The 13856-nt window shown below is 37.7% G+C and overlaps 1 protein-coding gene across 1 annotated transcript in view; it reads right to left on the bottom strand.

Moving 5' to 3' along the window:
* dpysl3 (dihydropyrimidinase like 3) overlaps positions 1 to 12516 on the bottom strand; it is a 50433-nt gene extending 37917 nt beyond the window's left edge. Inside the window, exons 1-2 of the mRNA XM_084137641.1 lie at positions 12376 to 12516; positions 303 to 391 (exon numbers count right to left, since the gene is read on the bottom strand). Of these exons, the coding sequence (XP_083993767.1) occupies positions 303 to 391; positions 12376 to 12414 (128 nt within the window). The 5' untranslated portion in view covers positions 12415 to 12516. The remainder of the gene's footprint in view (positions 1 to 302; positions 392 to 12375) is intronic.
* Between the last annotated feature and the right edge of the window lie 1340 nt (positions 12517 to 13856).

The raw sequence follows: 13856 nt of genomic DNA, 5'->3' as shown, positions 1-13856 counted from the left end.
CATGCGTTTAAAATAATTTGGGATATTTTCATCATCCTAATTTATTTGCGTTAGTGACAACTATATGCAGTGAGATCATAAGTTTTAGCTATTAGCTAACACATATGTACTGTAGTGTTATAAAACAGCGCCCTGTGCTACTGGTATACGGCACTATCACTGCGTCTCCTCTGAGATCTTCTGATCAGTGTATGAGTAAGACAATGTGTGTGTGTGTGTGTGTGTGTGTGTGTGTGTGTGTGTGTGTGTGTGTGTGTGTGTGTGTGTGTGTGTGTGTGTGTGTGTGTGTGAATGCAGCTTACTTGATGACTCCATCCTCCATATAGATGTCTGCATAGAAGGACTGGTCATCGTTCACAATACGACCACCTTTAATCAGAAGCCTCTCGCTCTGAGGAAACATAAAACACAGAGAGAGAAAGAGGATGAGGATCAGTGTTGGGGAAAGTAATGTGCTACTATATTTCATTACTCCCTAAAAAAGTAACAAACTGTGTTACTTATGGAAACTAATGAGTAACATTACTTTTACATTACTTTTTCTCATCTAGGCTGGGCTTGCTTGTTGATTTTTTTAATTACAAAAAAATATGTATTTTTGTCAAATTTAAAGGCCTTTTCATACCAAAAGAGGCCACCGCTCAAACAAACCTTTCCGCTGTGCTGCCGTTCTGGATTGAAGAAGAATAGGACGCAAGAGAAGAACATTCAACACTCTTGCTGCGTCCCAATTCGCCTACTTATATTACGCGCTAAAAGTATGTACTCTTTTTGTGAAGAAAAAGTGCATTCTTAGTGAGTAGACAAGCTTCGGGACATACTATCACGTCATAAAATGCTTTTTCGCTTAGTTTCACGCATCCTGTTACCATAAACTAGCCTGTCAATCATCTTGTCTCAGTTAACATCCTCCACATTCAATTAAATTAAATTTCCTACCGTATCGGAGAGAAAAATAGCAGCGCGCTGATGTGCCAGCCGTGGGTCTCATATTTTTGCATAATGATGCATTTAAAAGTTAATGACCAGACATATCTTTATAAAAGTTCACACTGTTGTTGCAGATTAAATATAACACGCATAACATGAAATATTTTTTATCGGGTTAAATGTTGTTGGTTTTCACTCGAACCCTTTTAACAGTTGGTTGCACACATCCACCATGTTTGTAGTTTTTAACACTTTTTATTCGTGTTTGTAGTTCTGAACCGAGTCCTCCTCCAAAGTGCAATGGTTTGTGGGTAATATAAGTTGTTACAGTGTGCACCGATCCACACTTCAAAAATGTCTAAATAGTAGACCATCCGGGGGTCTTTTGGCATACTCTTTTCAACATACACTGCTTTGGGACACAGTTATTCTAATCTCAGACTATTTAGGATGGATAGTATGCACATACTACGTCTGAAATTGCATACTTCCCTTCTATATCCCAAATCCAGTTCAGAGGAAACTCCGCCCTGCAGCCGATTCTAAAGATGTAATTGGTCATGTCAATCACAGTGCTGATTGCCTACACCAAACACTAATACCCTCCATAACCTTAACCAATGAAGAATTAGCTACAGGACGGGATTTCCACTCAACTGGTTTGGAGGGATAAAAACCAAGCAATTCACAGTACTCATAAAAGAGCAGGCAAAAAACTCAGATGACCTGGCTTCTACTTCTGGCGATAATCTGAAGTGTGAATATGATGGACACTTTACTATCCCCAAATCGGACTCAGCCTCCAAATGTGATTAAAGAAACTTTTAGTATCTAAAGTAATTTTTGCTTATTGGTATGGTTGAATTGGATCACCAAAGGTCAGCAGCAAAGACATTGGTTAAAAAAGTGAGATTAAATACATAAAGTATAGTTGTATTATTTAACATTTTTAATTATTGCAGGTTTGCGTAATATTTTGCATTTTCAAAATTTAATACTTTTTCAGACGTAGATTTTGCAGACAATATTTAACATCTGATGAATATAATTATCAGTCGTGTTCATATAGTCAAATGATCACTAAACTATTAGCTGCCTGCTCCAAACGCCATGAAATTACTCCACACTTGAAACGAAAATTAACGTAAATGAAACTCCTCACTTTCCATTCTGCTTCCAAACCCTGAAAATTCCTCTGATATTTGAGCTGTGCCACGAAGAACCTCTGTCAGTAGCCTTCAAAGCCTCCATTACCCTTCAAATTGCGCAAATTGAAATTGCGAATTGAAAATATGCCCAATGGAAACACGTCAATTTCGCAAAAACTCCCATATATCGCAAAAAGGTTTTCACGCTCGCATGCGGTGGTTTTCAGGCAATTCGAAAAAGGAATATTTCACAAAAATGAAATGAAATAGGTTTTTTGCATTTACAGATCACCTGGTGTCATTCTTCACATGTTCATTCTTTAAAGATGGCACATTATGTATGGACAGAAGACGAGACATTTCTTTATTAAACTATTCATTCATTATCCTTTATTAACTATTCATCTGAAAAATCTGAATCCACAGTTCCTCTGTGAAATCGCGCACTATAACCTCCCAGAAACACCTCATATGTGCCGCTCCCAATTATAAGGGGCTTTCCTTGCTATTAATGCTTGGATAACACGCCTATGTCTCCTTCTATTAATAATAATGGCTAGTGTGTAGGCTGGGATATACATAAACCTGCCAGCATCCGTCGCCATGATTTTTGGAATGACTTATCGCGCGAGAAAAAAATTACGTTTTAGTCGCATAACATCGGTTAATGGGAAACGCCGTCATTTCGCAAAAGTTTTTTATCGACTTTTGGAAAATATCGCAAAAGTTTCGTACAAATCTGTAATGGAAACGTGGCTAGTGACATGCCTGTGTTTTTAACATTCTCACACAAATTGGGTATGCCAATGAGGTCCATGTAATAAAATAAAATGAACATGAAGAATCAAAGACATATTGCATGAACAAATCAATCTAGTAGGAACCCCGAAGCAACATTAAATCATAGATTATTGAGCTCATATCAGTGTATTGGTCTGTCTGGGGAATCATGAATCACAGCATTAGAGTCTCTGCTGGATGAAGGGCACAGACGTAAACTTACATTTCTAATGGAAAGAAAAGGCCTTAATGTCTCCCTGTGGTGAAAATCAAGTTTTTAATGTTGTTTATATGTCTATGTGGTGTTTTTAATATGCTTTAAGTCAAACCATGTGTAAATTCATAAGTCGACAGCATTGCTGAGTATTTTCTCCTTAAAACTGCAGTGAACCAAAGACAGTCTCAAAAACACGCTTTGAAATCGCTGGTGTTTCTGACGTCACAAACGACCTTGTAACCAATCAGATCAACGTGTGATCGTCAACCAGTGGATCTCTGAGCTGAGTGAGTGAGTGGAGGCGGGGCTCATTTGCATATTCATAGAACCGCGTATACTAAATGAGGCAAGGGTGTCGAGTTACACTAAAGATATTTTAAGGCATGAAGACATTTTCAAGGAAAAAACATTTAAATATGTCATTTTGGTGATCAAAGATGAGTTTTAAGGGATACAATTATTGACTAAAGAGGGACTTTAAAACTTAACATTATCAAAACTTTTCAAAATTGATTTCTTCCATAGCTTGCTTTATTCAAGCTAATTTAAAGTCCTTAAATCACTGCTATATATAATTTAGTCCCATCTTGAGGTTTTCTGGGTTGCTGTGCTGTTCATAGCTCCATCCATCACTTCAACTTAGGGTCAAAATCCCCAGAGTGACATTTTTCTGAGTAATCGGTTCATAAACAGGATGTCACTGGAGTCAAAAAACAACGTAAGCTTAAACAGGGAACAGTTTGATCATTATTTTGACAAAGACAACTTGACAGGAACTATTTTGTGTCCAGAAACCATGACAGAGAACCAACAAGAATTTTGAAAGCACTACAAATCATGTTGAAGGGTGCCTTAACACTGTTCAGAGGCTCTGTTTACTTTACAGCTGGTATTAAGATGTGTTTTGTTCAATCGAATCACAAGTAGACGAGGGAGACACATTCCCGTTTACACCTGGTGTTTTAAAACATCTCTTTTGTCCACTTTCAACCTGATTTCTTCAAGGGGAGGGTCTATGAGCGGATAAATGTATGGATTTTTTCAGATCTTTTGATCTAATGGACGAATAAGCTCACGCAATTTACATATGAACGCGACTGGAGACACACACGGAGAGCATCAACTTTAGTTTCTGCCCTTATAGCCACAAGACCAGCCGAACGCTGTGAGTGTGTGTGTGTTAGAAATCAGGAATGGTGAGAGAACATTGTGCTTGGTACATTTTCTCTTCAAACCAAACTTGTGTCTCCAGCTGATAAAGTTTAAACTCCGTCTGGCTAGAGCGCTTCTCATAATGCTCATTATTCAGTAGACGGAGAGAAGACGGTCTTTTAGTGGCTGTTTGAACACATTCGATCACATGAGCGTTTACACTACGAAAGCAATCCGGTATGTTTTCAACTCCCTCTGGAAAGTGGTGAAAGTGGACGAGCTCAAAACGTTTTAGACCCGTTTACGCCTGTATTTAGAGTTGTCCACTTGTAATCCGATGGACCAAAACACATCTTAACACCAGGTGTGAACAGGGCCAGAGATCTGTATAGTGATCAAATTAAGCAATAAGGTACTCGAGGCTAGTGCTGTATCGTGAATAAGTCACGGCTGAAGGTAACTATTATTATAGTGACTTATTCACGATACAGCACTAGTCTCGAGTACCTTATTGCTTTTAATGAAACGGTTACCACACAATAGAGCTGAAACAACTAATCGATTTAATCGATTAAAATCGATTATTAAAATAGTTGTCAACTAATTTAGTCATCGATTAGTTGCTAAATAACTTTTATTTGCCGTAAGCGGCTCATTTTATTTGCCGTAAGCGGCTCATTTCGTGCATATTTTAAATCTGCGGTGACCAAAGTGTGGCAGTAATGAGCCACCGGAGGTTTTACTCAGCCAGTACAGCAGGAGAAGTAGCGAATAGCCAATAGCTGGCCTTGTTTTATGTCACATGCTTCCCGCACAGCGTCTGTGCAGTGTGCAGCATTCAGCGAGATGGCGAAGGCAGACGGCAGTGGAGCTCGAGAAAGAAAAAGAAAAAAGCGGAAGATAAAACTAATCGAACGAAGCAGCATTCGGCAGTTTAGGATATCGCACAAGATTTGTCAACAAAGAAAACATTTCATCACTGGAGAGTTTTTTTTATCGACACCATCGTATCAATTGATTTTGATTAATATGCGCGAGGGAGAGAGAAGCAAGACAGCGCTCGGGTGAGTGCGCGCGCGCGGCCGGGGCTCTCTCTCTGCTCGTTCTTATATATGCCCTGTCAAGCTGACAGGACTTAAAAACACATGCAAATGATACACTTTGTTTCACTCTATGGTGGTTAAACTGCAATTAATTGTTTTTTCTCGGAACTAATGTTTTTGTTGGAACGAAAGTTTACATCGTATGTTTCTCCGGAATCAGCCAGCGCGAAGGACGTCTATATTCCGATTGGTTGCTGGCGTTTGCCGCTGAACCGCGTCATAGCTTATTACCATAAAGTTGAGCTACTTTCAACTTTCTAATTGATTTCACAGCATAAGCTATAAAGCTGTTTCCCAGGTATAAGCTGTGTGTTTACAGGAAATAAATAAATAAATAAAATGCAATTTGCTGCAACTGTATTCTGTTTTATTCTTATTCTTCGTGAAAATATGTTCTGCAAGATTCATTAATAAGCTTTGTTCGGGATGTTAAACTACTTTAGGAGCCCAAAGGACTGCCATGGTGAAAACATTATTTGAAATCTCCTTGTGAAATTTGCTAGAGTACGTATGGGTCAGTGTTTTGATTGCAGAAGAGTTCGACAAAGGCTTACTAACACATAATAAAACAACTCCAGGTATGTTTTTGATGAGGATATGACAATGCAAAATGGTTAAAATCTCTAAAAAGTATGTTGAATGATAAAGACCCTTTGTTAATAATTTACTTGGGGGAAAAATGGGCAAAACTAAAATATAAGTACATAAACCGATTAATCGTAAAAATAATCGTCCGATTAATCGATTATCAAAATAATCGTTAGTTGCAGCCCTACCACACAATACAAATATTAATGCCAAAAAATATGTATCAATGCAACTTTCATGAAGTTAAATCACTAAAATCCTTCCTGCAAAAAATAGTCCCTGACCGTGAACAGCAACAGAAGTTACATTACTGTGCCATTAGATGTCGACAAAGACTGTCTTTATGAGTGAGTCAGTCAGAACCAAAGACTTTTATATCGAAAGCACTGAAACTTGTTGTGAACACAGAGAAGCAAGACACAACTGACAAATGACTAGAGTGTCAGGCCATGGGAAAACCCCTTAACTTTTAAAGGGGTCATGAACTGAGAATTAAATTTTTCCTTGATCTTTTGACAGTTAAGAGGTCTTTATACACTAAAAATAATATCCTGTAAGTTTAAAAACTCAAAACTTCCTTGTTATTCCATAAACAGCTTTTATTGAAACCAAGGCTAGAAAACGACAGGATCTAAAAAGTGGAGACTTATGACGTCACAGGGCAGCGAAAGCACGTCTACATCACCGCGTCTCTGGTAGTGTTGCACGGTGTACCGATACTTCAAAAGCATCGCGATACTCGGAAATTAAAATCGTCACGATACCTAAATTGATCAGTATCGATACTTAAAAAAAAAAAAAAAAAACGCCTCCCTATGGACGTCTGTGTTTTTTTCCTGACGCACGCAGCAAAGAACCTGCCGCTGTCAGTGTCATGTGACAAAACACTACAGCGAGATGGCTGCATGTCCGAGCACAAGTGGTCCACGACTCGTAGAAAAAGATGACGAGAGGAGTGACATAATGGTACGTTGCCTACCTTGCTCTGTTGCACGGTGCACCGATACTTCAAAAGTAAACCGGAAATTAAAAATGTCACGATTCCTTAATTTATTAGTATCGATACTTCTAAGAATGACCGCGTTCCAGATTTGTAAGGCCGGCGACACACTGGCTGCGTGTCGTGTCCGTTTTTATTTCGGCTCCCATGTTAACTGCCTGCGTGACACACGAGTCTGGGCGCAGCTCGAGACGCGCGGAAAACGCGTGCATGCTAGAAATAGAACCGACGCCTATTTTTCACGAGACACGCAAGCGTGTTGGAAGCGTTTCCAGGCAAAATAGAATAGGAAAAGATGTTTCTATGTCATTTTAACACAAATGCATATTAATAAATGACATTTTGATGTTTGAAAGTTTTGACATAAATACAATAAATGTAATTTAAAAAAATATTATCGATTTTCAAATATTGCACCTGTCAATACAGAACGAATTATTCTGTAGCCTATTTTGCCGTCAACACTGCCGACGTTGTCTTTGCTGCTATATATTTATGTTTAACATGAAGCATAGGCCTTCCACAACTCTCTCCCCACATGTCAAATATATCACTAATGAGGCTTATCATATGTTACCAATATTAAACATTGTTTAATATAATCGCTGTTCATATTTTTATTCAAAGTTTAGAATCAAGATAAAGCTCTTATGTTTCTTATGATAAATGAGATAATGCTGCTAAATTTATAAAAAAAATTACCTTGAATGTCATTGCTCTAATTTATTTTGTTCAAATGTTTAATATATCTGCTGTTCATATGTTTATTTATTAGTGTGTTATATAATTAGAATGTTGTCCCGGTTTTAAAATAAAGCACAGCAATGATATTTGAGAGTGTTTCTCCCTTTTCAGGAAAAGTATCGAAATCGCAATACTTGACTTGGTATCGGTATCGAAACAATAATTTTGGTATCGTGACAACACTAGTCTCTGGCGCCGCCCACTGCCTCGTTAGTGAATAGTGACATGAGAACGAGAAAAGATCGACACAGGATAAATAACATTACTTTCCAAAGGATGCTTAGGAATGCTTCTTTTTTTTTTCAGCAATGTGAATGTCTCAGCAGTGCATTATTTTTTTGTATTCGGTGCATTTCACTGTGGATTATTTGGTAAATCAGTAAATCAAGCCAGTGACTAAACGATCAACTTCACATCGTTTCTCTCAGTAGAATGAAAATAATCTGTTATTTAAACTGTGATTAAATTATATACAGAAAGCGATCAAAGAACGCTCCCTTTCCAATCGCCAAAGCTGTCAATCACACAGCGCGAGTTTATCTGGACACTTGCAAAACTCGTTAATGAAATCAATGATACTGTTACACTGCACAACGAAGCTCTTACTGTATTTAAGTATTTGCACTGTTATTTGGTGAAAGCATTCATGAGTGCAGAAATTGCGTTGCAATGATGAGATCTCTTCATTCACGCAATCAATAGTCTTTCATCTGCTCAATGCTCATCACTGCAACCTTTCATGTGATGGGAACAGATCTAAATATAATGCTATAATCAACACTTTTCACTATTCGTTAATCTCGATAGCTGTAATAGTAAAAATGTAGTAAAAGTGTTTGAGAGAGTTGCACATGTAATACTTGCTATTTCATATGCAAACATGTCAGCCAATCACAGCAGTGGGCGTTTACACTGAAGTCTCACAGCAGCCAATCACAGCAGTGGGCTTTTACACTGAAGTCTCACAGCAGCCAATCACAGCAGTGGGCGTTTACACTGAAGTCTTACAGCAGCCAATCACAGCAGTGGGCGTTTACACTGAAGTCTCACAGCAGCCAATCACAGCAGTGGGCGTTTACACTGAAGTCTCACAGCAGCCAATCACAGCAGTGGGCATTTACACTGAAGTCTCCCACAGACACGCCCCTTAAAACAGCTTTCAAATCAGAGGCTAAAATCAGGGTAGGATAAAAGCCTTTGATTTCTAAATGATGACAATTTTTGATGTAAAAATCATACTAACATTACAAGAGCACCCCAGGAAACATTATAAAATAATAAAATAATCCAGTTCATGACCCCTTTAAAAGGACAAGATATCGCAGAGGACATTCAAACTGATTTTTTTATTATGAACATAAGACTGACCTGAAGGAAAATGCTATAAATGCAGGTAATACACTCAAGCTCACTCGATCTCTCTCTTACAAAACTCTACTCTACATGCTTCAATGAACAATATCAATGAGAGCATATGTTTACGTTGCTAAGAGTGGTTGCTAAGGGTGTTGTGTAGTGATACACAGAACCGTTGGGTGAAGCGGTCATAGCCTTGTTTTATCGTGTTTTGACCAATCAGAATCAAGGACTGGAACTAACCGTTTTATAATGCCACATAAACCAGCACTGAACTATTAATTCATCAAAGCTTAACCATAAGTAACCCAGTGACAGACTTCACTTTAATGCGAGGAATATTTCACAAATGCGTCTTTTCTATGAAAGGCAACAACAAAGAGAAATCTAACATCATTCTTGGACAAGAACCTGAAGAATTACGGCAGGATGCTGACAAAGCAAAGATCTGAATGTGTGGAAAGTGTATTCGCTGTAAGGCACAGACAGTTCAACAAATGCCAGAGTCTAATCTGAGCCGTGCACACAAACAGGGCTGTCGTTTGTTATGTGCGTTTGGGGAGCGAGGGAGAGCGCCGAGCCAAAGGACATTAAGGCGTGGAGCATTAGCCATGCTTGTGCGGGATAACGGGCTGGGATTGAAGAAAACCTCTCTGAATGCATCCAGAGCTGAAGTCTTGTTGCCTGGTGACCTAAATATTTACCATACGCTCATGAGAGTTTCTTCTTTTCTGCCAAAATAGCAGTCAAATCACTGCAACTTACTCATCTAGATACATGACCAACCTTTATTACACTTCAACATGTCCACCCTGTCCTTTGACCAATCCTTTGTAATATATACGGGGCCAGGCTCAACTCTATACTCTAAATTACTATATATAGTAATTTATACACACACATACACTATAAATATAGTATAGTATAGAGGCGAAGATTTTATAGCATGCAACATTTTCACAAAAGGCTGACATTTAAATATCACATTTAATGTTAAAACACTTTAGTTGTTTTGTGTTGACAAATATGATTATTAATATTAATATTTTGTACAATTTTGGAAGAACTGTACATAAAAAGTGTTTCCATCTGAGCATCACATCTTGAATATAACTCTACCATGTTCTTTATTTCTTATTTATTTATTTATTTTGGGCATGTTCCATAGTAATATGGTATTCTTTTAATATGGTATGTAGCCTATATTAATATAGTAATCGCATATCTCCATAGTATATTAAAAGTCAGCATGAACGGTGGTTGTGATAGTATTTTCTTCCCTATTGTGACTCATTTTTGAGTGAAAGGGCTTCTCAAACTCAAACGAGAATAAATGTAGGACGGGGCTTGATTTTTGTAGATTAGGAAATGATTGGATGGTTGTGGTTTGCTATTGGTCGATCTCATGTGAGTGACCGGTTGCCCCGCCCTCGGGCCAGTAAACTCGTCATCAGAGAAGAAAAGAGATGTTGCTGCAAGAGGGAGGTAAAGTTATTTTGATTAAAGATTAGGAGGCACATGAATTAAAAAAATAATGATGTGCACAGATAAATCATTTATAATAAATACTGCAATATTCCATTATAAAATAATTTTGACTTCGACAATTCTTATTTCGCAACTTCCATTTCATGCCAACTTTAAAGTCACCATGAAACGGAAGTCGCAATAGTCTTTTGTGATGTATTGAAACGGCTTCTCAAACGGGGCGAGACTATCAATCGGGAATTATGGTGCGTTCAAGTCCTCCTGGAAAGTTCGTATTTAGGAGGTGGGAAGTCGTGTTTATGACGCGTTCAGGTCACTTTCGTCGGAGTAAGATGGCGGTGTAGGCTACTTTCTCTTAATTAATTACACAAAAATACAGCAAGGTTCTTAAACTCTAGTTATAGAAAATAAAGAACAAAGAAATGTGCATCAGGTGTGCTTTGCTTTTTTATGTTTTTAATTCATTTGCAAACTTTATCGTTACATATTACATTGTTATATTATAATGCCACCATATTTTGTGCAGGTAATTAGCTTACTGCGCTGTAAATAGAAAATCCTGACAATATCACTGCTAAATACCTTTAGGTTTCGTGGTATTCCGCCATGTTGTTCACTGACACACCCGACTCGTAAAGATCGGGGATTAAAGAAAACCCCGAGCTTCCCACTCGTATTTACGACATTGTGGTGGCGTTCATGTGCGTTGAACTCGTAAATTTACGATCTTTACGAGATGACTTGAACGCACCATTAATTTCATCTTCGTTTGATTTTGCTGACAGAAACATTCACCTCATTCGCATTTGGGAGTAGCCTACTACGTTTTTTTGTTTTTTGTTTTAAAGAAAAATACAAGGTGCACATTTAAACCATTTGATACACTAAATTGCCTCATAATTTGGTTTCTGTAAGCGCTATTTTAGATTGTTCTACAAACTGTGGGTCAAAGTAAATGACTGCCTGTGGAAACAGACAGAGAGCATTGTGTGTTCAGACAGTTGTGCAGGCCTGATGCTAATGTGCACAGATAGATCTCTCTTTTCGGGTAGGTCACTGCTCAACTGTTATTGATGTCTAGAGCATCTGACAGCAGAAAACCACACCTCAACTCAGCTCTCACACACCACAGACACGAGAAACCATGTTTAACAGCACTGTTCGTTTCCTAAAGTGCTTTTATTTTACATTCTCGGCACCTTAGAGGCATATTTTCAGAATAAAGCCCGAATAAAGTGGTAAATGTCGTGCAGTGCTTGTGTGCTTCTGAACTGCGCAGTCGAACAGCATCAGCACCACGAGGCAGAAGATCTCAGAGACAAAGAACATCACTGCACTAACCGCGACACTGCGTTTCACCATTAAAATCATTACATGTTTCTCACCAACACCCATGTACACGAACTCAACCTTTAAAAACATCAGCTTTAAATCATGCTGTATTGTATGGTGCTATAGTGTGTGTGTGTGTGTGTGTGTGTGTGTGTGTGTGTGTAGTCTCAGTCATGGGCGTGATTTTCTTGCTGCAGTGCTCAACCCAACAACATTATTCCTTATTTATACAATATTCGGAAAGGATCAGAAGAAAAAACAACAATGTAATATTAGGCTACATACACAACCACACTGTCATTTAATCCTGAATAATTATTTTAAAACGTCAGTCACTTTATTGCACTCTGAATATGATTCCTGCCTAAATACATTTATTAAACATATCTAACACATATCTCAATATCAGCTTAACCCAACCATTTTTGACTCGACTGGTGCTTGGCATTTAATCCTGCTACAGCTTTTGTTACTTAAACGTGAAAATAAAAAACACAATATGCTTTAAAAAATATGAATATGAATGTGTCAACTTACAGTGATCTTTGGGATATTCTTTTTGCCTTGGTAAGACATGATTAGCTCTCGGTTGATGCAGATGTCTTTATTCTGTTCTTTTCTGATGTTGGTGGTGGCGCACACTGGACTTGATTGTCTCTGCCGGGCTCCTCCCTCATGTCCTGCCGGGTGTCGTGTGTCATGTACACCAGCAGGAGGCGCCAACACCAGTGCTCCAAAGCCGAATCATTTACACGAATCGGTTCTCTCGAACAGCTCTGGTCACTGAACCGGTTCAAAACGTGAGTCATCTTTTTTTTTTTACGACATTACCAAGTAATAATAAACCACTCCAAGATACTGTTCATGATAGACGAGCTCTAATTATTTTAAATAATTTGAATGTCTTTGGCCTTATTAAAGACCATCTCTCATAAAACTATTTTTGATGGCTTAATGACAGGAGAATAGCCACATTGTTATAGCAACTGAAAAGTTAAAAACACAAAGCGAGTACGAGATTAATATAGTAATAATTACACTCATATTACACTCAATTACAGTCTATTACACATAACAGACTTTTGTCAACCGGGAACCCCAAATACACCGCTTTGAGAACGATATGCGATCCGAAAGAACCGACTCTGAAGAATCTTTTGTTAATGATTCGGATGATCATTGTCTGCGTGTAAACGCTTGTGGCAATTAGTTTTGTTTTAGTAGTTTTTATGTTTGCTCTCAACCGTGGAAACACAGCAAGACCACTAATGACAACTGATTCCTAATCATTACGATAAATTAACAAAATAAATCTGATTTGCCAACCCTTGTGAAAAAGAATTACACTTTAGCTTACTTTTAATAAGAGTAATAATAAAAACTTTAAAAGAATATACTAAAGACTGGATTGAATGTAATGTTTTCAGACACTTGAATTGAATGTTATTAAATGGAAATGTAATTTATATTTATATTTAATGCAATTAGTTGAATTTAAGATTTTTTGACATATTTAAGCCTAGGACTTAAATACATCTATATTTGTAACTTCATAATTATTTCTGTTATAATAAGGTTAAAGTGCACTGCTGAATGTACTGACGATCCTTTATAGCTGTATAACAGTGATTCGTTTTCTGTCGGTGAATGTATCCAAACTGTTGCTTGTTTGATACTTGTTTAATAAACACATATATTAAAGCGTCCTTGGTGTTTCCATGGTTTCTACTAAACAAAACCGGAATGCGGGTATGATGTCATTGATAGGCGACATACGTGTCCTGGTTAAAACTGCTGATTTCTCTGGATTTAAACACTCTTAGAAACATTTGGGATAATGTAAGTACACAAATCAACAACATATAACATTGTTCTAGTGGTTTTTGGATATTTTGATCCAAAAATCTTGTATAGTGTGCCTTTAAGTGGCCTTTTAATATTATATTATCTGCAAGTACAGTTGTTTAAATATAGATTTTTACGATTTTATATGAACAACAAGTGCACATTCAATACAA

Source organism: Abramis brama, assembly GCF_963993115.1.
Source record: "Abramis brama genome assembly, chromosome: 15".
In the NCBI taxonomy this organism is placed as follows: Eukaryota; Metazoa; Chordata; class Actinopteri; order Cypriniformes; family Leuciscidae; genus Abramis; species Abramis brama.
The sequence above is the reverse complement of the archived record's forward strand: the minus strand, read 5'-3'. Positions and strand labels throughout refer to the sequence as shown.